We start from the raw sequence: 27006 nt of genomic DNA, 5'->3' as shown, positions 1-27006 counted from the left end.
ATGGTTGAGATCATAAAACTGGCTCAGGACGAAGACAGAACAGTGATGGGCCTACTCCACTGGCTAAAAGCAGTGCATCTGATAAATTCTCATCTGGCCCTACAGGCAATTTTATCGTTCAGAGGCAGAAGTAGTGACAAGGGGCACTCCCACTGCAGACTTAAATCTGATCTACAAAGAAGACAATCTTCGTGAGAAAGAAATGAAATTTGGGAGGAATTGCACACATCATTTTAGAGCCCTAAATGTCCAGAAAGGGGGAACTAATATATTAATGTACCTTAGAATTGGGGCAGAGATCGTTCATAGGTTCAGAGAAAGACTAGAGGCCCAACGTTGAGAACCTGGAAGATAAGATGACAAGTTTGTGTTGAGAGATTCTTAAAATGAAAGTTTTACTATGAATCTTCAAATTACCCCAAGATTGAAAAAAGGAAAGGATATCTAGAGAGGCAATATGTCTTGCATGGGGAGCTTTCCAGTGAACTCAATGGGTGCCTCAGTAAGCGTACAATGGAAAAAAATCAACGCAGAAGGAAAAAGAAATTATAATCAAGGGGAAAATAAACATTGCCTGAAGAGTATCATGAAAGCTAAATCTCAGAAAGAACAGTTTTTTTTTAATGTTAGGAAGAAACAAATCAATTTTAAACTCTGTTCAGGTCACGTCTCAAAGGAAAGCTAACAAATGTTAGAGAAAGACAAGCTATCTGATCCCTCTCCATTCTGTTTAAACAGAATGATTGCTCAAAGGCAAAGGGAAGGAAAAGCAGAGTGAAAGGACTTCAGTTCAAGCTAGTTCAAAAGAATTTAAGAGCATCTGTGATTCTAAGCCAGTTTAAGCACCCTGCCCCAAGTGTATATCCCACCGGTGGTGGGATTCGGTGTTGACCAGTGAACCCCCATCATCACTCTCTGAGGGCCTGAGCAGGCTGGGAGAAACACCCAAGCAGCTGAGGGAAGAGGAGGAAGAGGAGCATTTGCTGTTGAGATGGGAAGTTACATATGAAGAAGCCAGGCAGGCTACAGATACTCCCCAAGGAATATGATTTCATGAAAGAAGAAACTGTGGTGGGGGCTCCAGCTATACACAGAAAAAGAAAACCCTTGAGCGAAATCAACAGGACAAAAACTAGATAAGATTGCCTTCATAGAATGTCCTATGGCCATTCTTTTTTTTTTTTTTTTAAATCTCTCCAACCCTTTCTCCCCTCACCAGCTGTCAGCCCTTTCTACTTATCTAATCCATGTCATAACCTTCTTTCCCCACCAGTCCCACCACCCCCCAGCCAGGTGTGCCTGTTTTAGAAATCTCTGTATCAGGAGTCTCAACGTGTGGACCTCTGGCCAGCAGCACTGGCATCACCTGTGAGCTTGTTAGAACTGCAGCTTCAAGCAGAATCTCTGGAAACACCAGCCCAGGCAGGAATGTGTTTTGATATGCTGTCCAGGTGATTACCATGCAACTTAATTTTGAGAACCACTGTTTCAGAAGACTGAACACATATGGTAGTCAACTAGGACTTAGGCATAGCATCTTTACCCTTTCACCTATTGTGGCTTTTTAAAAAATTACATTTTCTCTGAAAGATACATTATATAAGCAGCCCATAATACAACTTTAATATCTTGGTAAACCCAAAGTTAAGTTATGCAACAATCATACCTACTGAACTGCTGATGGGTTAGCACCAAACCTTCCAGCCTAATAGGAAATCTCACATCACAGCTTCCAACCATGTTCTGAATTTTAAAATCGAGGAATCTGGCAGGAAATCCCAGCTTCTGCACCACACGAGCATACTTTCTGGCTGCAAGTCGAGACTGCTCTTCACTTGTGTGGAGGGGAGGGGTGGTGGTGGTGGAGAGACAGACATAATGAAAGACGCCTTAATCACTGTGACCGCTTTACTGCTTGGACTATATTGACGCATGTCTCTGCTTGTACTTTTAGCTTTGTGCCATGTTTATCTTTCAGTATATACTATGAACCTGTAGACTTTGAGGACAAGGACCCACCTCCCCTACATTTGTTCCTCGCACCTAGAGAAAGTTATGGCACAATGTTGTTGTGTTCCGTTGTTGAACTGAATCATAAACAGATTGTTGTCTTCAATTGTCACTTTTCACATGGAAGGTAATTGTTTATTTTGCTTGTTTTAAGTGTTGTTAGAGAAAATTAACTCTTCCACTGGTTCTCAAAGTGTGGCCTCAGACCAGCAGCAGCATTACTACCTGAGAACTTGCTAGAAATGGAAAGTCCTACATCCCACCTCAGATGTGCAGACACTCTGGGGAGGTGAGGGGTGGGCAGAAGTGTATGTTTTAACAAGCCCTCCAGTGATTGTGATGCTAAGGTTTTAGAACCATCCTCTGGTCTAAAAGTGTGTGCCATTTAGATGGGAACAACAGCAACAAAAATAAGGACACATGCACGTGGAAACTCAACATGAGGAAGTGAGCTATGTGCCAAATGAGGCAGGACGTCAGAACCTGGGTCTTTATGGGACAAATTACATACTTAAAATACCTCAAAACCTGCCCAGCTTTGCTCAGACTTTCTCACACCATTGACATTCAACTCATACCCAATATGAGGAAGAAAGAAACTCATCCACCTCTGTGGCTATGTTCTTCAGTTTGTCCTACTCCACCTCTAAATCCCTGTCAGAGAATGTGAAATCCTGGGATTTGGGGATTTTTGTTACATACTTTTCAGTGGTCACTACCAAAACAAAACAATGAGTAGCAAGGGGTTCCCAAACAGGGGCAACACCCGGTGGGTGAATCCTATGAATTCTACCCTCTCTTATGAGGTATCCCTGTCTTTAGTTGAAAATCAGATGCACCTTAAAGAAAAGCCAGACTGAGCTTGCTCGCCTGGACCAAGGGGAGCGGTAGTGTCTCTTTTCTACCTAGAGCCATCGCAACACTCTCCTTTCATCTTGATTCTCCTCATCCATTTCTAACTTCTGAAATGTCCTTGGCAAGGCTGTGTCCCCAAGTTAGCAGTGAAATAAATGGTTTCCATGTTGAAAAACCACATTTCGCCTAACTGACCTATTACATTTCCCACAGGGCTAATGTTTATAAGGCAAATTTCAAGGTCAAATTTCATAGCCCTGTAGTTTTCTGGATCACACAGAAATTCCCATTCAAACAACTCACAGTTAATGTTTACACACATGCTCTTGTACAAACACTAGAAAACAGACTAAGAACCTTAAAATTTCACCACCAGTGGTCAGAACCACTGATAAATTTGGCCCCTCTACACCTTTCCTATGCAAACACAGGTATCCCTCACTAAGCAAACTATGGTTATTACAAACTAAAGAGAACAGGTTTGGATAAATTTTTGGAGATAATTCTGATATCTCATACTACACAAACTTTCACAACTCTCTATCCAAAACTCAAGAACCAAATATATTTGGATAACAAATATCTCTTATTTATCTGAACTTACCATCCAAGCCTACACTATCAGATTTTAGGAACCAAATAAATTCAGATGGGGAAAAATGCTCATGAGTGTGTATATGTGTGCTCCCCTCCCCCAAGTTAACATCCTTCCAACTCCATATATATGGCTAATCATAATTTTATGATCTAATCAAAACCATGTTATTAGATATGGTTCCTCCTTGCTCCTGTTTTAAACAATGTCTAAATGAATGTCCTTGCAGATCTCTTGCAGAGTTGTCCAATAATGGAGACTTAACAATGGAGATTTCTAGGTCAAAGGATACACAGATCAACAGAAGAGAAAGCTCAGAAACTTACTCAGACACAGGTAAGGAACTTAACATGTAAAAACAGGTTGGGAGAAAATAGATTAAAATGGATTCTTTAATAAATACACTGAGACACTGTCCATTTGAGAAAAAATTATCATATATTGAAATAAAATTCTAGACTTGCTCTGCCCAACATGGTAGCCACTAACCACATGTGGCTCTTTAAATTAAAATTAAATAAAAAGCTCAGTTCCTCTGTGGTATTAGCTATATTTCAATTGCTCAATAGCCGCATGTCACTAGAGGTTACCACACTGGACAGCACAGATACAGAATATTTCCATCATCCAGAGAAAGCTCTAGATGAATCAAAACCTTAACTTCCTTTCTTTAATACAAAGCAGGATCTGAGAAAGCCAGAAAAATACATAGAGGTCAATACTTATATCATGTGTACATGGGGAGTGCCTTCCTAAGAAATGAAGCCAAATACTGAAAACATAAGGAAAAAAATTGGATAGACTATACACACAAAAAATTAAAATGTGTTTTTAAAAAACCATAAAACACCATCAACATTAATATGGGAGAATATTTACAGTATAAGATGATGAAAATACTTAAATGCTAAAAGACAAACCTCCCCCTAGAATATTGGGCAAAAGATACAGTAGGCAGTTTGTGCTTACGAAAAGTCAGTCTCATTACTAAATTAAAAAATGTAATTAAAATAACAACTTTTTGCCAATCAACTTGGCAAATCTAAGAAAAGATATTAACACCCAGCATTCATCAGAGACAGTGAACACTAGGTACAGCTCTCGAGCGAGGAGAAATTGGTGCAACCTTTCAGGAGGACAATTTACTGCTCATCTCCTCACACTTAGAGGGAAGAGCCTCTCTCCTACTAGTTTTATGGTGAAAGGGTCTCCATCAGCACAGGGCTACCTCTGCATGAGATCCAGGAAAGACGAGCCTTCTAAGAGATGCCTCCTGAGCGAATGTGCAAGCTAATGGTCAAGAAATGTCTAACCTCCCTCCTTTAAAAAGTTCTATCCATTTATCTGCCTGCCATGAGGAAAATACACAAGAATGACTCCCCCGGGTTTATAACAGGCTTTACCACTCCCATAGCTTTTTTCTTTTTTTAAAATATACCTTAGAAACAAATTGTAACCCCCTAATGAAGCCCCTTTCACTATGGGGGACTGTAAAGTGGAATATGAGGCAGTATTATGAGGCTGAATGTTTTTAACCCAAAATTTGGCATTTCATGAATTTCACTCTTCAGTGAAGTGTTTTGCTTCTACTCTGTGTTCTAGGACATGAATGCCATCCTTCCATGTTTTACATTTTGAATGAGTTGTCTGGTAGTGGTGGAGGGTGGCTCCTCATACCTTTTGGCTCCTGTGCAGACCATCTTCCCAGAGCTAAATATGAGGGCTGTTGTCCTGGGCTCTCGGATCCTCATTATGACAGCAGCAAACCTCTACACACAGAAGCCAAAAGGACAATTAGCCTCTGCTAGCAGTTAACACTATTCCAGTTGAAAAGCTGAGCTGCGCATGAAAACACTCTTGAATAAACTGAAATTTAATGGGAAAACTGAAAAATGGCTAGGTCTATTCTCCCCCACATTAAGGTTAAGAAAATTATCATGATTCTAAAATGTGCTTAGAAAGAACAGGTAAGAGTAATAACAGTAAAGCTAAAATTTGTGTGTTATGTTTCAGAACTTAGGCTTAGAGCTGTACAGGTTTTATCCTCATGACAGGACAAAGTTGAGTCCATTATAATTCCCATTTAGTGCACAGGGAAAGTAAGTGGTTACTTAACTTCCACGATTACACAGGAAATAGTAGAGTAGAGATTTAAAACCATGACAAATCAGACTTCATGCTTTTTGCTTTGAAGCATTTTTCTTTCAAAGAATTTTTGAGAAAAAAGAAAGAGTATGAAGTATGTTACAGGTTTACCAAGACTCTAGAATGTACTAAAAAGGAGCCAAAATATAAAACAGAAAAAATACACATATATATACATGGGCATTTCAAAAGATGAATGACAGTTATTTGTCAGGTTCTTGCCTGCCATAATTCTCAGTGTGGTCCCCAGGCCGGTAGCATCTATAAGTCCTGGTGCTGATGCAGGGGAGGGCTGAGAATGACTGGCCTGCCACACTGACTGGTTGCGAAATGACCTGCTCCTCCTGGTTATACACAGACTCTCGTCATGCCCTCCCGCCCTCCCCATTAAGCTGGGAAGGAAACTGGAGTGAGTACCATGCAAGACTAAAGTTCCCATAGGTCAGAACCACTCCACCATAGGACCATAGATCCCTCCAAGGCTGGACCAGCAATTTCAGATTTGACATGTTCACAGACGGTAAAATGAACCCTGAGTCAGCACTACACAGAGCCGATCAAGTCCTATTAATGTTTTCCAGGTGTTTATTGAAAAGGTAGCACTCTCACCTGGTATTCATTTTGTTAAATTCTAAAGCACCTTTAAGGGCTAAGCCAGAATTTCTTTGGCTGTCAAGTCCCAGTTTGGACAGATCCTGTACACTGAAATAAAACGATGGGAGAGCTGAGGATGGTGGAGAATAAAATATGCTTAAAATGTTGATTGCTCAGTAGTGTGGTTAATCATAGCTGCAGCCATAAAAATCCCAGCTCATTACTAGGTTTCTGTCCCTATCATAGCCAGCTACATGAAATATGAACAGAAAAGCTGCCTTGCATTTGGGCAACATTTAAATTCAGATGTCAGCAACAACACTACTATAACAGGAAAAACAAATACTTAATCTGTAAATAGTTGATGCTCACAAAGTCCTCTGGGTTCCCACTAATAAGGCCTTTTTCATCTAACTCCATAAATCCTCCACCCTCCAAGGCAGTAAACTTTTCCCTAGAAGGGACTAGGTCTTACTCATCTTTGTACTCCTAAGTACAGAGCCCATCAAATAGTTAAATGTTGATGGAATTAACAAATCCACTTCCTAGGTAAATAGACCATTTGAAAATGGGGTACCTAGTCTTGGAAGGACACAAGAAAGAACAAATTTTATTAAACTTTGAGGGGAAAAAAATCCTCGAATTTTACAGTAGTAAGAAGAGGCTTGAACTCTACACTTTAAACAATTGAGCTTTCTCAAGTAAGAGAAACTTTAAATGGAGAAACACAAAAGTGTCAGCTAGAAATAACAACACTTAGAAAAAATTATTTCCAGAAATATGGTGACATTGTAAGAAACTTAGCATCTCCACAGTCAGGCTGGAAATAGTTATGCTAAAAGGTTCTTCTGAATGACAAGGGAAAGATCTTAACTTTTAGGAACAGTTCAATCATTACTGTATCCAGCATAGAAAATGAGATTATTTTTTGTAAGTTCAAATCAGAGAATGAGACAATTAACCTTTTGAGTTGCCCAAGGCTTTTCACTAACAAATTTTTCTGTTAAAAATAAAAACAGAGGAATGTGTTAATGCCATGATCATATGAAAGAAATAAAACCTAAATAGAAGCTAACTGTTGGAAAAATTGAGCAATCTTACCTTTGGGTTATATTCTGCATTTTTTGCATGCAAAGCTATTTTCTTCAGATCCAATTGACAGGCCAGGTTTACAGTGGAAACTATATTCCTAAAGAAATAAGTCAACCTAAGTTATACCAGATATCAAAAGTAAAAATTAATTACAACATATTAACCTTCTCATTTCGTAGGCTTATATTAGGTGACTTCCTAGGGGGAGAATTATTCTAAACATGAGGTATATAGTAACACAGTCCCTAGTAAAATGTAAAAATCCTAAAGTACTAAAATAGCTTTTTCTAAAATTTCATGACTAGCTAACTAAAGTTTTAGATATATTTTTTAAACTGCTTCAAAATAGAAAGCGTAATATCAAATCAACTTGCAGATCAAATTCAATTTTACATCTTTATATCCTTTGTGTTTATCCAAACCCAACCACAATTTTCAGCAACTACTGTGCTTTAGTATAAACAATATAATCCTTCAAGACTGTGTATACTAACCCTGAGTTCCCTCATAGGAGATCAAGAGTTAGTGCTTGACTTTACAGATAACCAAACTAAAGCCAAATCCACTAAGAATAAATGGGGGAAAAGTCCGTTTATTCTTTGATAAAACAAAGAATAATAAAATCTGAAATTCTCTTCCTTACACTAACATCACATTTAGGAAAACAAAATGTGTACTCAGAAGCATCACCCATTTGAAAAAACAACTACTTACTGTAGTTGAGGCACAATTCCAGGACATTCTGAAACAGGGGTCATTGGTGTCATGGGAGTTATGGACACCAGAGGCAAGGAGTATGGTTTCTCAGAAGAGGGCTGGACTGAGTCAGCATCACCAGGGTGCAGATGGGAATTTGACTTTGACCCACTGCTGCTGCTAAAGGCCAGGCCAACGTCCTGTTGGCTGGGTGATGGCAACCTACTTTGCCGACTTTGAGTTTTACAATTTTCTTCAGTTTCATTCTTGCTTCTAATGACAGTCTGGTCTCTACTTTCTTGTGTAAGCTCATCTGGCAGGAAGCTAAGATCCACAGATGAGAAACTGTCAGAAATTTCTTTGACTTCTTCAAGCTGTGAATTAAATGCAGTCTCTGGATTGGATGAATTAGGTATGTGCACATCACAAGGCACAACTGGGCTGAGCAGGAGTGACCTGGGTGGGGAAAGGTCATCCTAGGCCGTTCCCAAAACAGACAAACAAAACAGAACAAACAGAACATCATGTCACACCAAAGGGATGCCACCATGGCCAGCGGGCAATTCATTCAGACGAGGCAGTTCAGGATAGCTTATGTTCATGCCCTGCACTTTCCACAAAGTTATAGAATTACAACACACTTAATGAAAACAGGAAAGTATATCTTAAAAAGCAGAAAAAGCATTTTTCATAAAATGCTTTTCTTACTTTGGTTAGATCCTTAATAAACTGCCACTCTAAATCTAATTTTGTAACTAAGACAATTGAGCAACCATGCTCTAAATTGTGGGTACTTTGAAGAGTACGGATTTTATCTTTCTTTCTTTCTTTTCTTTTTCTTTCTTTTCTTTCTTTCACAGGAGGAGGAGGTACTTAGGTTATTTATTTATTTTTTAATGGAGGTACTGGGGCTTGAACCTAGGACCTTGAGCATGCGCAGCACGCACTCTACCACTGAGCTATACCCTCCCTTAAAGAGTACAGATTTTCTATACTCAAGGTGATTATAAATCTTAGCTGATTTAAAGATTATTTTGAGTTTTAAATTCATATTTTAAAGAGAAGAGCAATAAGTGAAGGAAGTTTAAGACATAGCCTTATGTGCTAATCAAGCCATCACTAAGGACCCATCTTTATTCCTTCTAGCCAAAGGAGAGATAAGAAACTATTCCATATTCTTTTTCACCATAGGTTACTACAAGATTTTGAATTAGTTCCCTGTGCTATACAGTATGAACTTGTTTTATCTATTTTATATATATTAGTTAGTATCTGCAAATCTCAAACTCCCAATTTACACCAGAAATTGACACAACATTGTAAACTGACTATATTTCAATAAAAAAAAAATATATATATATATATACAGGGAAAAAAAAGAAGTCATTCCAGTTATGTGAATGTACAATAGGAAGAAAGTTATTGAAATGTAAATGGTAAGTCTAGTTTAAATCAATGTATTGTATTTCCAGTCCGGGGAAGGCTGCTCAACTTCCATTACCAACAACTGAGGGAATGAGGTGTGCCTCTGAGGGAAGTAGCTAACGCAAAATTCATGGCCTTTGTTACGGAAAAAAGTCGATGACCTCGGTACATATATTACCACCCAAGTTGCAGGCCTGGATTCTAGATTTTGAGCACTGCTGGCAGGATAATCTCATGCCTTAGAAGATCTTACTTCTGACAACTGAACAGTCACAAATGTCTTGTGTTGCATCTTCTCAATGACAAAGCTACCTAAGCTAAGCTAATACATCTGTCTAGATCCTATTGAGTTGTCCTATTACTTCAAGTCCAGCAGATGGCAGGGGTGACTAATTGTTTGAAGAAAATGCTTGGAAGAATGCAGTCACTCTCTTGAAATACGATTTTTGACTTTATTTCATTTTGAATTATGTTATTAGCTCCTATCTCCACTCCCACCCCACTGATTGGCCCTAAAAAAGTGAGGTGGGGGCAATGGCCCAGATTCCTCTCCATTATTTCCCTGGCCTGTTCTGTCCTACTCTGAAAAGATCTCATCAGCCAATTTACACTAAAGCACTAATATTTGCAAAAATCAGTGTCTCCCCACCATCTTCCCATTATGGCATTTTAGCAGGGACGAAGCTCTCACCCAAAGAACTAAATTTCAACAAGGAATTTAAGGCAATGGCAACAAGATATTGAAGATGGATGTTTTATAACAATGGAACTCTGACAGCCTCCTTTACCTGTAGTTTAGCTTCAGGAACACACCTCAGAGAATATACCTAGAGTATTCCCTGCATCCTTGGCCCTATATCTGAAGAAACTTTTTGTTAAACTGTCTTTGCAGAGCCTTTAACTTATCCTTCCCAGAACCTTCCCAGCGTGGGCTCTCCTTTGCGATGTTAAACAATACACTATGGGATTTCACTATTTCTACCTTTTGCCTACTTAAAAATCCACCCCCGACCCCCACCCTAAGTTGCTCTCTTGCTTTTCTTTTGGAAGACTCCCTCCTCTCTTTTCTACACTTCTTAAATTAAAAAGCAAAAACAAGCAAAAAAAAAAAAAAAAAGGGTAAGAATCACAAACTGAAAGAAGCCACAGGTGCCTCCAATTTGGTTCACACTAGACCAGGTTCGAGTTCAGTCGGCAGCCTTAGGTAAGTTATTTCACTTCTCTATGCTTCAGTTTTTACAACTGGGACAATCAAGCCCACCTCCTAAGGTCACCAGGAGTTTTATGAGCTTGACCCGGCGCAGGACCCGGCGCTCAGCGATAGGGCAGAGACGCGGACCCTGACTCTGGGACAGTGGCGGCGGCTTCCAGGCTCACCTGGGCGGCGCATCGGTCCAGGTAGAGCTCCAGGTACGTCTCCTCCTCCTCCATGGGCGGAGGGCTCACTGTGGGGGTGGGGGGTGTTGTGGATGGGGGAAACGCCAGCGCGAGCTGAGCCGCGGCGAAGTCGGATGATGCTCGGCGGGCTCAGAGGCCATTTATCCGCCCCGGCAGCACGGGGCGAGGCGGGGCCTCCGGGGATCCGGCGGGGGCTGCGGGTCCCTGGTCCCGGGCTAGCCCTGGCCACACTTTTGCAGACGTGAGTGAATGGATAATGAGCCAGGGAGGGGGATGCAGAACTCAGCACCCGGCCCACGGGTCTTGAGGAAGGCAAGGAGGGCTGAGGGTGGGGCTGGCTAAGGAAGGGGCTCCACGCCAAGGTGCAATTACCGCACTCCGCCCACAGCTGAGAAGCAACTTAGCCTGCAAATCTGGAGATTTTCTTTGGTACCTTCAAATGCTGCCTTTGCCTCCTGGAGGAAAAAAGGTCTCGGTGTAGGTAGCATAAAAGGTGAATGGGCTGAAGAGAAAATAAATAATTTTTAAAAGAAAAAAAAATTTTTTTTCTGTCTCTTGAGCAGAGCAAGTGGAACTTGAGGCACCTTACCCAGTCAGGTGTTGCACTTTTATGTCATGATTACTTCTCACCTTTAAACCACAAGTGGATTTTTCTCAATCTCAGAGAATTCAGTCTAAAGCCACATACAAAAGAATGTGTTACTGCATAGGTAGGGTTAATGCAGCTCAAGAAGGTAATGTAAAATCAAACAATCTGGGTTTTCCTCTTTCTTGAAATTACTATTTTAATTTTAAGTACCTTAGCTTTCATAAGAACTTACATGTACAGAATGGTTCTGTAAATATAATTGACACTTTTTATGTAACATATTTCAAAATGTACATGGAGACACACACATAAAATGTCTTTCCTTCTAGCCTATACTCTCTGAGAGCAGGAATTTTGATTACTCATCTTTGTGCCTCTGTACCAAGCTCACAGATGACGGATAAAATTTAATCAGTGAATGAAACTGTCCTCAGAATGAAGCACAGTACAGACAGAGAACTCTAAGAATCAAATCAATAAAAATTTTATAGAATTTCTAATCAAGAATATAGGAAATATTTTGATAAAGCTGGAGTTTTTTATAATGGTTATGATGATGTACAATTTAATCTAATGATTTATGTTAAATGAGATAGCCTACCAAAAATGTTAAGCACAGTACCTGCCTAGCAGCTCAAATATTAGCCCTTAGTCTTGCTGTTAGACTGATATGGACCAAATTGTGTCTTCCCCCTCAACACACACAAATTCATATGCTGAAGCCCCAATCCAGTATCACTCGTGTCCTTATAAGAAGAGAGAGACACCAGGGCTGCATATGCACAGAGAAAAAGGCCATGTGAGGACACAGTAAGAAGATGGCCATGTGCAAGCCAAGGAGGAGGGCCCCAGGAGAAAACAAACCTGCTGACACCTTGATCTGGGACTTCCAACCTCCAGAACTGTGAGAAAATTAATTTCTGTTGTTTAAGCCATTCAGTCTGTGGTATTTTGCTATGGCAGCCCTAGCAGACTAAAACAGAGGCTTATAAAGTGCCTCTTTATATGTGGTAGGTGGAATTCTGAGATGCCCCCCCCCCAAATTCCCACCTTCTCCCAGTTATTCAAACACTAATCTAGGTACTTCTGTGAAGGGATGTTGCAGGTCCCAAATCAGTCAGCTTTAAGAAAAAGAGACAGATTATCCTAGCTGAGCCTGACCTCACTGGGCAAGCCCTAAGAGGAACTGGGCTCTTCCTTGGGAGAAAGATTCAAAGCTTGAAAAGAATTACCATAAGGGAGATTCTCCATTGCTGCTTAGGAGATAGATGGGGTCATTTGCAAGGAAGGTGAGTGACCTAAAGGAGCTGTGAGTGGCCCACAGTTGACAGTCAGCAAGGAAATGGAAAGCTCAGTCCTATAGCTGCAAGGAACTGAATCTGGCCGACAACAAAGAAAGGAGTCCCAGAAAGGAGCTCAGCCTGGCCAATCCCTTCATTTCAGCCTTGTGAGCCCTGAGCAGGGAACCCAGTCACGTTGTGCTCAGACTTCTGACTGATACAACTATGATCTTATAAATAGGTGTTGTTTTAAGTCACCAAATTTAATTTGTTACTCAGAAATAGAAAATGAACACATCATAAATTATGATTAAGAAGTGGGAACACAGATTTGCAGTGATCTGCAGGGCAAATGAAAAAGCAAATGAATAAAATGTTAACAATTCAAAGTTTGAAATCATTTGCAAATAAAAATTTTCAATACAAAAGATGAGTGACTGTTTTGTGTATGTTTTCAGTTTTGATAAGAGTTAATTTATTCAAAATCTTAAATTGATGTATTTCTGAGAATCGAAGATTTGTATGGTTTGGTTCAATAATAATTTCTGGTATTCACTGAACTCTTACTATGGGCCACACACTGCTATAAGTATTTAATTTATACAAACTCACTTAAACATCACAACAATCCTGTGAGGTAAGTATTCTTTTATCCTCATTTTACAGTTGAGGATACTGAGGCACAGAGAGATTAAGTAACTTCTCCCAGGTCACACAGCTCCTATTCAGAATATCTGACTCTGGAGCCACATGCTATGTATTGTCCCCCATCAAAGTCTACATATGCCATTTCAAATTAGTGGTTTGTTTTCATTTGAACTGCACTTGTTAATCTGTTTTGATTCTGATAGTTTTGTTTGTTTTTGCGTCAGAATTTGTAATATTTTGTACTTTGGCAAAAAAAAAAAAAAAAAAAGAAAAGAGAGAGAGAGAAAGAGAGAAACCCAAAACCCACCATATCCAAAAATTTTAATTCATCATTTCTTAATTTACTATTATAAAGATAAATGAGGTGAATGGGACTATGTGTAAACTTTTACCAAGCACTTTGCACATATAAAGTATTGTTTTTAATGTCTTTAAGAGAGTAATTAGTTAACACTTTGATGAACCATGTCAATGATCAAGAGTCTTTAAGAAAGGTCAACTCTATGAAAAATAAATAGGCTTTTAACTATTTTTTAAGAGGTTCTGTCTGTCATCATAGAAAATATTAAAATGAACCCACATCATACATTAAGTGTAATGTATATATAACTATTTAAAAATTGAATTGCTGTGATTAGTTGATATGTCATATTTTGTAGACATTTAATCAAACATTAATTTGAGCTTTAGAATTTAAAAAACTTTGAAGCCAACAGATTTTTCTCAGCTCTCAAACAATTTTATTGGCCCTTGAAAAGTTTGGAGGCCCTAGGCATGGGGCCTTAGCCTCTAAAATGCACCCACACTGCTGTGGAATGGAGATGGAGCTGCACCACTGAAGGAATATTGGGAAATATTGTTTCACTAGGGGGTGCTGTTTCCCCTCCATGAAGGGAATTTCCTTTTGTTTGGGGAACAGCTTTTGGAGCCAGAGTACAAAGCGGTCTGTGGATCCCCTAGATGTTAAAATAAAAAGTGAATATTTCTCTGTGTCAAAAGATCAGGGGGTACTACCAAAAATAAATAGGATCAGTCTGTACCAACTGATACAAATATATTGGTATATTTTTATACAAGGAGATACAATTTTTTCCAGTGGTTAAACCAATTGAAAATGCTTGAAGAGTAATCTGCATTCATGCCTTGATGGGTGTTAATGTGAGAGGCAATATTGCTGCCTAGGAAAAAGCTGAAAACCAAGAATTTTCATAAATGTGATTAGGTTTCTTGAGGCCACACTAGGCGAGAACATTTTTTAGTCTGGTGGCAATTTTGCTGGATGCAGCCTTCTCTCCCTCTTAAGAGCCTTGGACATTTCACTGTGATGAATCTCTGTAGTCAGCTGCCAATTCTCCTCACACGGATTTTATACCCAAGAATGTGGAGGTGGATTTGAGCATTGCTTGAAGGTCTTGTCTAGATCAAATTTTGATGCATTCTTGTCCTTTCAGCAATCATTTGAAATAAAAATATCCCACAATAACTCATCCTTCTCCTTCACAGTGGATATGGAGCATAAACGTCTGCATCTGGGAAGGAGCCTATATCATGACTTAATTGAGGAGGCTCTGATGCACTGTTGTCACAAATAATCTTCTTAGTCACCATAGCCTTGGCTCACCAATCTCAGTCCGTTGAAAATCCTCAACAGTAAAGGCAGCACAGTGCTTCCCCGTTAATGCTACAGCTTTCCTTCCCTGGTGGTACCACACTCTGGATGTAGAGAAGACTTGCTGTATTTTAATTTTCCCAGGAAAATGGCTCAATTTCATGCAAAATTAGAGACAAAAGTTGAAATTTCACAAGTGCTTTTTTTTTTTCTCTTTTTGATTAATCCCTATTATTTTCTCTCTGTATGGACATCTGCTATCAGACAGTTTCTACAAAAAAAAAGTATTCTTTACAGTATTTTCATTGTATTTTTTGTACATTACTTTTTAAAGCATATAAATAGTTAGTGTTATTTACGAGCAGGGTTTTAGCAGTTGTTACGTGGAAACAGAACCGAATCAACCAGCACTGATTCTGGGCAGGAGAGAGATGCTTTATGGTTTCCCAGTCACAACACATTCAGGGATGCCTGATCCTAGCTACCTGCCCCCTGCCATGCACAGATTAGGTTTTACAATGTTTGCTTGGGAAAGTGCATATAAGAATTTCAGCTTCTGCCTTCTCACTGAACTCCACTTTGTACACACCTCGATAAAATATGAATCTACACGCCTGCGCTTGCATGCTGTATAATTAGAGTCAAGTTGGGAATGACTCTCCAGTACCACCTTCCCCCTCAAGAGTTAACATTTAAAAATTTAATTCTGATAGATGTCTCCGGAAACTTGAAACATTTCCTATGCAAAATCAGGTAAACTTCTGAGATTATAGCTGTTTACCTATCTGTTAAGGGTCTGTCTCATATTTCTAACCTGGGAAGCGCAAGAAGAAGGTTGTTATTTTCATTCCCAGCTTCTTTGATATCACATGGACCTCCTTTCTGCAGTGGTGGAGAGCGAAAATCTGCCTTTCTCTTTGGAAATAGGTGAATGCATATTGGGGAGTGGTGGTGTCCAGTGGTTAAGAGCCCGAACTTGGGAGTTAGAGCTCAGTTGGAATCTTTGCCTAATCACACATAAGGATTGTGACTTTAGGCAAGTGACTTAATATCTGTAAGCCTTAAATTTCTCCCCTGTGAAATGGAGCTAGTCATAGGACTCTCCTCGGGCGGTGGTAGGATTACAGGGGGTCATCGGTAATGCACTCAGTACAGTGTCTGGCACTTGCCAAGCAGCTAGTCAGTGGTTGTAGGGTTGCTGGGACTATTTTCTGCAGCCAGGTAGGAGCAACTACCACCCTCACTTCTAATAGTGAACATCTTTTAGAAAACTGGAGTATTCTAAAACAAAAGACAGAACCATTCATCAAGAGCCTTGGCCCTTTAGAAGGCAACCTTACAAATTAGCCCATGGGAGTACATGGGGGAGAGTATGGTGTGTACAGAGAAGAACTAGCAGTGCCCTAAAGGTTTCCACACCCCCAAGAGGACCTTGAGGGGAGCCACCTTTGGGAAGAGGCCCGAGGCCGAGGTGAGTCAACACACCGACCCAGTTCCTGAGAGAAGGCTCCCTAGGGCCGATGAGTCACTCTTCCCTTAAATCAGGAGTCAGCCCCTCCCCTTCCCTTTTTTTCCTTTCTATTTCAGAGTCATGTCAGTGTTAAAAGTTACAATGAGAATAATAAAATATAATTACCATGATGACAAATCCACAGATGACACTCTTAATGAAAATGATTTCTCCTCTGGATATGCTGTGCTTACTCAGAAGAGCCACTGAGTGGCACATCTCCCACTTGGGCTTCTTGTAAGTCAAAGGGAGTATCTATTGACAGAAATGTCCTAGGAGTGACCAAGGAGAGACTCTACATTTGGGGAAGACCTGAGCACTTCACTGTGATGGAGAGTTGGGTTAGAGAGCTCAATCCCTTCATAACATCTCCAAACATGTCTCCCTTTACAATTTTACTTCAAGACAGTTTATCTGTCATCTTCCCCCCACATGGTCACTCATCCATTACCCTGTGCAAGTCACTCCTTAGATACTGCAGAGGACACAGTGATGCCTGTCTTTCAGGAACTTACAATATAGTAGGAAGATGATGACAACCACAATAACAATAAAGATAATGGTATTAATGGCTTACTATGTCCAGGCACTGCTTTAAGTCCCTTAAAACTTCTTTTTATCAAAACAATGCTGTAAGTAGATGTAATTATCATCTCAGTTTCAAAGATGAGGAAACTGAGGTCTGTGGAAGTTTGGCAATTCACCCAAACATAAGTCCTGTGTACAAATATGCAATAACACCAAGTAGAATTCAGGTAAATGTCCTGGCAGTTTATAGGAGGGAGAGATTACTTCTTGTGGATTGGCATCAGATCATACTTCACAGAGGAGACAGCGACAGAGCAAAGTCTTGCAGAACAAGGGGGGTTGAACTGTAGCCCCTCCAAAAGACATGACCTCCCAAAACATGTGAATATGACCTTATTTGGCAAAAGGGTTACTGCAGATGTAATTACATTAAGGAGCTAGAGATGAGATCATCCTGGATTTAGGGCCCACCCTAAATGGTGCCCTTCTAAGAGAAAAGCAGAGGGAGATTTGAGACATGCAGAGAGAAGAGGGCTATGGGAAGATGAAGGCAGAGATTGGCAGCCCTACACCAAGGAATGTCAAGGATGCCGGCAGCCACCAGAAGCTAGGAGAGAGGCATGGAACAGATTTCCCTCCCAGCCTCCTGAAAGAAGCAACCCTGCCAATACCTTGATTTTGGACTTGTGGCTTCCAGGACTGTGAGAGAATAAACTTCTCTTGTTTTAAGCCACCCAGTTTGTAGTAATTTGTTGTGGCAGCCCTGGGAAAGGAATACAAAGGATAAAAGAGACTCGCTGGGAAACAACAGCTCAAACGTAATCACTGAAATGGAAAAATACAGAGATTTGAGTGTGTGTCTATTTTGGTTTGGCTTGAAGCATAAGGATCTGGAAAGGGAACAGGCTGTTTAAGATGGAGGTCATGTCATATGATGGGGGGCTTTGAATATCATGTTAGGAAATCTAGATTTTATTTGCTGAGCAACGAGGAATTTGATGAGAGTTGTATATTTAGAAAATCAAGGTATTTCTGAGCTGGTGGGAGGTAATAGAGGCCTGAATCAGGGCAAGGGCAGTGGGAATGAAGAAGAGGGATGGAGGGAAAGGATCCTGCAGGGATCCAACAGACTTGGCAATCGATAGATTCTCCGTCTGACTTGCTTAGTAGCTTGATTCATATTTTACCTGCTATTATTTTTGTGCTTTTGTCTTCTAGGCTGCCTCACACCCACGTGTTAAATGAGCTACCCTGAGTCTTTTGGCTGCCTGTCAAGTCAGATTATTAACTGGTTCTGCCTTCCTGACATTTGAGCTGCACTCTACTTTGAGGACTTTTCTTTTCCTGAATCTTAGGAGTGTTGATTTGGCTTTCTCTGCCCCTGCTCCTCCTACGTGAGCTGAACCTTCAGAAGCTGTTTTGGTACCCTCAGTTCCCTCTTCTTCACTCCCATCCTGCCTGAGTTGGGAGCAGGGGACAGAATTTCAGGGCTGCTGTGCTGGCCTCCCTCCAGCATTCTATAATAGATCCTGTCTTAACAGTTGATGTTAAGTGTGATGGAGGGACAGCATTGACCAAGCTGTGAGATCTGAAAAAGATACCAATCTCAGAGTCATTTCAGAAGTTGGACATTGGCTATGCCCTGGAGACCTTTCATGTGGTCTGAGACTTCAAGCCTCATTATCATCATATTCCTTTGGTTAGTTTCCCCAAATCACACTGACCCTCTTGATCTGGCTTTACACTATGAGACCAATGGGAGGAAAAGAAGAGGAACCAGAGTTTATCCAGGGCTGCTTCGATGCCAATTATCATGCGAGGTGCTTTGCATGTGTCATCTCACCTCATCTTTATGTCAGAACTATGAGGCAGATGCTATTATTCTCACTTTACACATGAGGAAATTGAAGCTTAAAGCAATTAGGTCATACAGTGAGTGGTGCTGCCAGGATTCCACCTTGGGACTTTCCCAGACACCACATTGCCTCCTCCATAGGGGATTATTTTTAGTCAGTGCTACTAAAGGCATAGAGTTCAGTTTTGGGCATATGTGCATGACTTGCCTGGTGCGTGCTGGTTTTTCACTTTGTGCCATGATTTTGTATGATCATTTCTCCTGTGGTCCCTCCTAGAGCCCAGGCACTGACCTAGCACTTCCTGGACATCAGCTTTAAGAAAGTTTGAGGACTTTCTAGGCTGATGAACTTGTGCTGTTTCCCAAAGGAACAAAAATGTGTTTTAGCACCAGGTTGCAGTTTGCAGTTTCCTGGTTGCATCTCTAGGTTTGGTTGTATTGGAAAAAGGGAATAAAATGGGTCCCCTTATGTAGCCTGTATCTGCGTTGGTTTGAGGGAAAGGAAATGACTTTGGTACATGTCATGGTGGTACTACTTGAAAAACCTGCTGTGCTATGGCCTCTGTTCACAGTTTCCAAATTCTAGTTTCCAAACCCAAGTCTATATCCTCAGGACTGCAAGCCCACTACCCTAACAGACTTTGTGCATGCTGCTTTTGTCCCACCTTGTCCCTCCTGCTCAATCTCAGAATGTGCTTCTCCTTTCTTCCTGCAATTTTAATCCTGAACTTTGTTCATGGCTCAGTCCCAGCTCACTTCCTCCATTAAGCCTCTCCTGGTCGGTTTTCCTTTTCTGAATTCCTGCAGCCAGTGTGCTTCTATGACGCTCTTCCCCAGCTCTCTTTCTGATTCTGGGTCTGTGCATTATCTCTTTAATTGACTGTAGCCTCTTAGAGTAAAGAGTGTGGTCTTCCTTTTGGCACCATGGTGCCTGGCAGAATGCTGGGAATACAATGAGGGTGTATTGATCGAATCCATAAGTTACACATACACTTCTAGAACACAGACGACCTTGCAAAACCTGCATTGCTTCTCCCACTGTGTACAGGGACAAAGTCCAAATTCCTGAGTATGGAATTTTTTTTTTAAAGCAAAAACAAAGAACGAAAACAAAACAAAAAAAATCAAACCTCTCCATCTTCAGTTTCCAAACTATACTTCCAGCCTCTGAAAAAGCATTAAGTTATCATTGTTCCTACAATTCTCTCAGCTTGGTAATGCCATTTCTGGATACTCCGGCTCTGGAAATTTGTCCTAGTCTTCAGATGCCGCCTTCTGTGTGGAGCCCTCCTCGATCTCCCAAGACACAGCTAAGGCAGTTTCTCTTCTGAATCCCTGTACCATGTCACGTTAGCTCCATTTGGCCTATATTTCATTTAACCTTGTCCTGTATTTCATTGTTTACACTCCCTTCTGGATTGCGTACTGCCTGAGGAGCAGAAGGCTGTCGACTCACTTTTGCACCCAGTTAATGACTAATGTAGGATAAGCAGCCTTTCATTAAGGCTGGCTATGCTTGGCGGAGTTCCTATCTGATAGGAATCAGCAGCAGCTCTAACGCTTTTTCACAGCAGCTGCCTGTAGAGGAGCTAAAAGCAGAGGGCAAGGAGGGAACAAACCTGCTCCTTCCTTCTTTCCACCCCCTTCCCTGGAGGCAGAGACAGGGTTCTTGGGTGAGGCTTCTGGATGCTTAGCTGGCCATCCTTAGCCACCACTCTTTGCTGGAGAGGAAGTGGAAATCGTTCCCAATTCAAGTGCCCACATCACATCAGAGGCAGGCCAGGGCCCCTATATCTTATGAGTCAGCAGGCATTAGACCAAGTTCCCTTACCTCTAAAAGCCAGAGGATAGCAAACTCATTATCACTGTGCGGGCAATCATGAGCATTAGGCCAAGGTCAGAGCAGCCTGGATGGTTGTGGGGGCTGCTTTTTTTCAGGGATGGTGCAGTGAGCCAGTTTCCTTCAATTGCTCATGACTTACGCGACTCACCAGCAATGAACCGGAGACATCCACTTGACATCATTAGTCGTGTGAGCCAGATGTCAGCCACTAGCTGTTTCTAACTTCCCCAGCTTAATGAGCTCATTTGGTCCTTTGTGATTTGGTAAAAATTGTTACAATCTTCATCCCTTATGCAGTAAGTAGCCCAGATGCTTTCTCAAGAGCTCTGAAAATTCTTTCTGACAACACAAATGAAGGGAGTTTGTGTCCCCTCTGCCACTTCTGTCTGCTTCCACTGCCTTCTTGGTCTCCACTCTGCGTTCTGCTCCCTGTAAGCCCTGTTCCTTTTGCATATAGTGTCCACTTACTGGACTCCTGACAAACCCTCAGTACTCAAGTGCCGCTGTTCACGGCTGTGTGTGCTGCAGACTTTACTGGAGATTTGGGCAATGGGATTTGTGTGTGTGTATGTGTGTTTCCTAAAGCTGGTGTAATAAAGTAACGCAAACTGAGTGGCTTGAACTACAGAAGTTTCTTGTCCCACAGTTCTAGAAGCTGGGAGTCTGAGATCAAGGAGTCGGCGGGGCTGTGCTTCCTCAGAAGGCATGAGGGAGGGACCATTCCAGGCGTCTCTCCTAGTTTCTGGTAGTTCCTTGGCTTGTAGCAGTATAATTCCAATCTTCACATGGCGTTCTCCCTGTCTGTGTCAAAAATTTCTCTTTTTATAAGGACACTAGTCATATTGGGTTAGGGGCCCATCTTCAGTAGGACCTCATCTTAATTATATCTGCAACAACGCTATTTCCAAATAAGGTCACAGTCTGAGGTACCATTGGGGGCTGGGGGTGGGGCAGGCGGGTGTTAGGACTTCAATGTATGAATTTTCAGAGGATATAATTTCAACCATAATAGTGTGCGTGTGTATTAGGGTTGGGAGTGTTACATTATATAATAGAAGGGCAAAATACTTGCAACTGAATACTTAACCATCTCAGTTTTTAAAAGTCCTTCAGTTGTTTCATCCTCTGGGAAAATTCCTATCGTCATTTCTTCCCCTCGGCCCCCTGCCATGTTTCTGGACCCCTTCTGATCCTTTTCTCGGACTTCTCTTGGCTTCATTGTGGTTCATTCAGCAAAAACTTCAAAAATTACTGAGTGTTTCTGATGCAAAACAGTTTAACTATTTTCCTCTCTCTGCAAACTGGCCAGACATGGCCTAGAGGGCCGTCCTAATAACTAAAAAGTCCATCTGAGATGTTTCTAACAAAGACAGTTCTCTGCCTGAGGAGGAATTCTGTGATCAGCTCTGATAGTAACATTTTCTTCCTCCTTCCATCAGTAAATTAAATGAAATTATTTATTGTTCTAAATATTTTAGTGAACTAGTTTCCGTTTATTTCTAGATGTGTTAAAAAAAAAAAAAAAGAATGCCTGCTGCATAGAACGAGATAAAAACAGAAATGATAGTGAGCGTAGATTGTGCATCTTAGACCAGGGATGGGCAGCTTATTACCCCTCTTTCTACTGGAAGGCACACTGATGAATATGGCACCCTCTTCTGCTGAGCAAAGACCTGGCTTCAGATTCCTTCTCTCCAGAGTTGATTCTGGCCCTCGTTACAAGTCCATAGTTACGGGATAGATAAAGCCAATTTGCCACCACTGCTCTAAACATTCTGTGAGGGGAGTTTTATGCTTTTGGTGATTAGTTTTATTTCTGTTCATTAACAGTTGCCAGTTTGGGGAAATGAGTATAGAGTATGGAGAATGTGATTTCTGTATCAGTCAGTGCATTTCTTGCTCATGCCATTTGTCCTTCCAGGATCAACTGAAGGTCGGCACCTTTATCCAGGGAGTCATGCTGACAGAGCAGCCTCTATCTGGAGCACTGCTTGTGTTGTGGCGGGAGGAAACAAGTCATGTGAACCATGCATTGAATCTTAAAGCTCCTGCTTGTAAGTAACTCATGTCACTTCGATTCAAATCTAATGTCAGGGAGGTAGGCAAGTATAATCCTCCCTTAGGGATCACAGCAAATACATTCATTCAGTTTACATCAGATACTTAACTTTTTTATTGTTCTTAAATTAATGCAGTAAAGGAAAATAGAGACCTTTTCTATTTGTCAAATTTCAATTACTATTCCTTATTCTTCTTACTATATATAATAGAAACTTATTTTGAGGTTTAAAGAATAGAAATACATATTTGGTGTGATTAACATCAGGACTTTTATCATTCAACATCTTTTCTTAAGCTGGGATATAATTAGTTTTAACAGAAGGCTGCTTAATGGTCAAAATGAGGTATATTATTAAAGCAGACTAAGATAATAATCTTAGTGGTTAAATTTGGACTCTAATTATCCCACACAATAGTGTTGTCTTTTATTCACCTTCATAGCAGAATGAGGTAAACCTAACAGTATTAACCTCATGAACCATACTCCCTTTAACCTTTTGAAAATATATTGTACTCTTATATATACTTTTAGTAGGAAAATAATCTTTTCATATTGAAATACATTAAAACAGACGTAAAAACCATGATCACATTCTGTGATAATTATTCACTTAGTCCCAATAATGTAAGAGTTTCAGCACGTGACATAAAAAGCAGAACTTTGAGAAGATGTTTGGAAGAACACCAGTTTAGAAAGTGTTAATAGATGTTACATTAAAAAAAAGGTTTAGTAATTCAAGGGTTCAGGGTGTGCTTGGCTAAACACAGTAAACAGGTTTCTGTGATGCAAAATGCCTCAGAATCTTAATGATGCATTATTAGTGCATGAGCCATTTATCTGGTAATATTCTTCAGAACACGCTTTGGGAAATGCTGACTCATAGCTTTCAACCAGTCCCATTACAACCACTTTTCAACCTCAATGGAAAGCCAATTCTTCAAGCCTTCTAATTAATCAGCTTTCTGCTTTCTTTAATTCCCTGTTGATCCACCTTAGACTGAATGATTCATCATTTTAGTAATATGCTTGGCCAATTATCTACCCCCTTATCTCTTATTTGTACCAATCTGGCAAAACCCAATTGTGGATAGATCCAACTTCCTGCTTCCACCGAGCCCTGCTGGAGAAAGCCGTATCGTTCACTTCAAATAGGCCCTTAATAAAGTGACAATCCTACTGTATTTCCTTCTCAGCTCATGTCCTACTCTCCCACTCCATGTGACACTATTTCAAACTCTTTCTACTTTCTGGATTCTACAACCACTCTCTCTTCTATCCCACTGCATGCACTACCCTCCTAGCTCCTTTACACAGTACAATTGTGCCTGGTGTTCCCAGTCCTACAAACCTCCTATAGCTGCCCCCATTCCAGCCTCCTTGTCCCCTGTTGGGATAGTAGAAATGTTTCTGCTCCATTTAGGAATGATCTCTCTACTTGTACTTTGATTCCCAGGCCTTCCACCCTCCCAACTTTCCAAGGACCTTAACACTATTGATTATACTTTCTTTTTCCTACATAGAGTCAATCCTACTTTTCAACTGGTCTTTCTCATCAATTATTAACTTTTCCATATGCTCAAGTCCTTCCCATTACGAAAAAGAAGGAAAAAAGAAAAGAAGAAAGGGAAAAAAAGGAGGCGGAGAAAAATTCTCCCTTGATATTACATTCTGTTCCAGCTAGTGCTTCCTCTTCATGGCCCGAAGTCTCACTATTTCTATTTCCTCTTCTCCCACTCTTTACTCAATCTGCTGTCATCTAATTTTTTTCAGTTTTAAATTGAGATTTAACATACATTTGGGAATATGCACTAATCTTAAATGTACACCTCAGTGAAGTCTTTTATACACCCCATGTAGCTACCACCCAGATCAAGATACAGAGCATTTTCAGGAACAAAAAGTAGCAATATCTTCAATGTTTAATAACTTGATATCTTCACTTAACAATACATTCTGTAGCTCACTCCAGAGCAGTGTATTGAGACCCTCTTCATTTCTTTTCAACTGAGTGGTGCTTCATTATGTAGCTACACCATCATTTATCAGTATTCTGCAGATGGACACCTAGACTGATTCCAGGCTTTTGCTATTACAAATAATGCTTTAACAGTTTTGTTACAGACATCATTTTGTATTTCTGCCAGTCTATGTTTGGTCCAGATTCATAGAAGTGAAATTACTGGGCCAAAGGCTAAGTATATTTGTAGTTTGGGTGGATAGTGTCAAGTCCTCTCTACAGAGGCTGTGCCATTTGCATTCCCACTAGCACTGTATTAGAGTACCTGTTTCTCCACAGACTTGCTAAAAAGTTAATAAACATTTACATTCTATATGCATATCTTTTTTTCCCTTTATTTTCTTGCAGCTTGAGGTATAATTAAAATATAATATACTGCACACAGTTTGATAAGTTTTGCCAGATGTATACAACCATGAAACCATACTACAACAAAGATATTGAGTACATCCACCTCCCTCCACAGTGTCCTCATGTTCCTTTGCAATCTCTTTCCTTCCCCAATCCCATCTCCAAACATGAGTGGTCTCAAAACCTTTACTCCTTATACTCCCTTTCTCAAGGTATCAGGAGGCATGCCTCCCAATGTAAGAGTCAATTAAGAGAGAAGGAAACAGGAGGGAGAAAGGGTAACCCTTTCTCACCATGAGAGGGAAGGGAGATCCCAGCCTGCAGCCTGCAGCAACCCAGGCTGATGGCACCAGCATGTAGGGCAACCCATTTGGATTTGGAGCAGGTCATAAGACTCCAGGAGAGAGGAAGAAGATGAAATCAATGCAAAACTTGATAGAGCAAAAACTTGGGTGGAGATTCAGGGACTTAAAATGAATGTTTGTGGCTGAAAACCAAGCAAATGAGGAAGGTAATTAATAAGGAAAGAAAGGAAAAATTATCCTGATATGCCAAATGGCTCAATCATGAATATCATTTGCATTGTAACTGTAATGTAAATATTGAGGCTGATCTAACCAGAATTATGATATGAGTCTCTCAAGGGAGTGGTAGAATGGGAGGGGCAGTACCTGTGGTGGGCAGGAGTGAAAGCAGGCTAAATCCTTCCCTTTCCACAGGGCAAGCTGAAGGTGCATTCTTACAAAACTGAAAGATCAACAAGCAGCAGAAGAAGCAATATTCTCTGCTCATTCTTACACAGCCTTGCATCTCGGCTTGAGTGACATGTCCACATGCCACTTTTCCTTATGGCCTTTAGTGGTTCTCTTTCAGGCATTCGTGTACGTACCTATTAGGGTACCACCATCATTTTAAGTTTACTTTTCTGCATACCCATGGGTTGTGAGGTCCTTGGGGGAAGGACAGTATTTTATAACTCCTTGGTCTGACACAGAGAAAGTGCTAAGTTAATGAACAATACTACAGAATATTGCAAAAGCAAAACTTACAAAGTCTTGATAAAATTAAAAGGAATTGAAAAAGTCTGTTAAGAACCACAATATATTGAAATTAAAATCAAATCACAATTATTTAAACATTTACTCATCTGACTCCCGGAAGCCTTAAAACCTTCCACCTTCTACGGTATTGAACTGTAGTCATCCACAAATTTTCCCTTAACCTTTGGGCTACTGTGCATTTTTCTTATTGAGACCGAGTGCTTAGGGCCCCTAAAGGGATCTGTATTTAACTTCCTCATTCACCTACAGAAAGGTGTTACATTCACTTTTCTATTACCTCCTGCTGGGATAATTTCACAAGTCCTAGGTATTTCATCAGGAATAAGAAACCACTGTTGCCAGGGAACATTACAGAATATTAAATTGTAGTTAACAGTGAAGGTACGTATTACTTTTAGAACTCCATATCAAGCACGTTAATTGATAAAATATATTAATTTTACTGGAGGTGGAGAGCAGACTGGAAAAGGAAGTTAGATGATAAAAATGTGACTATTTAATTCGTCAAATAAATTTATTTTTGCTGAAAAATTTCCTTTACATTATGAGCTTCCCAAATGCATCTGCTTTATTTTTTGTTGCTATTGTTTTGTTTTTGGTTTGGTTTGTTTTTTTGGGGGGAGGGGGAGGGAGTGTAATTAGGTTTACTTATTTATTTAGTTATTGGGATTGAACCCAGGACCCCCTGCATGCTAAGCATGTACTCTAACCACTGAACTATACCCTCCCCCATAAATGCATCTAAAATACAATTCAGCTTGCCACAACTTGACTTAGAGATTTTTTTTTTCCCTAGGAGAACATCTCTAATGTAAACATGTAAATCTCTGTTTTCCTAAAACT

At 40.5% G+C, this 27006-nt stretch overlaps 1 protein-coding gene across 1 annotated transcript in view; it reads right to left on the bottom strand.

Moving 5' to 3' along the window:
• The window catches only part of TBPL2 (TATA-box binding protein like 2), a 95966-nt gene that overhangs the window by 12140 nt on the left and 56820 nt on the right, over positions 1-27006 (bottom strand). Inside the window, exons 5-9 of the mRNA XM_074365490.1 lie at positions 10790-15040; positions 8006-8463; positions 7301-7388; positions 5138-5229; positions 1667-1834 (exon numbers count right to left, since the gene is read on the bottom strand). Coding sequence (XP_074221591.1) covers positions 1667-1834; positions 5138-5229; positions 7301-7388; positions 8006-8463; positions 10790-10843 — 860 coding nt within the window. The 5' untranslated portion in view covers positions 10844-15040. The remainder of the gene's footprint in view (positions 1-1666; positions 1835-5137; positions 5230-7300; positions 7389-8005; positions 8464-10789; positions 15041-27006) is intronic.

Source organism: Camelus bactrianus, chromosome 6, assembly GCF_048773025.1.
Source record: "Camelus bactrianus isolate YW-2024 breed Bactrian camel chromosome 6, ASM4877302v1, whole genome shotgun sequence".
NCBI lineage: Eukaryota > Metazoa > Chordata > Mammalia > Artiodactyla > Camelidae > Camelus > Camelus bactrianus.
Note: the sequence above shows the minus strand (reverse complement) of the source record. Positions and strands in the feature narration are given on the sequence as shown.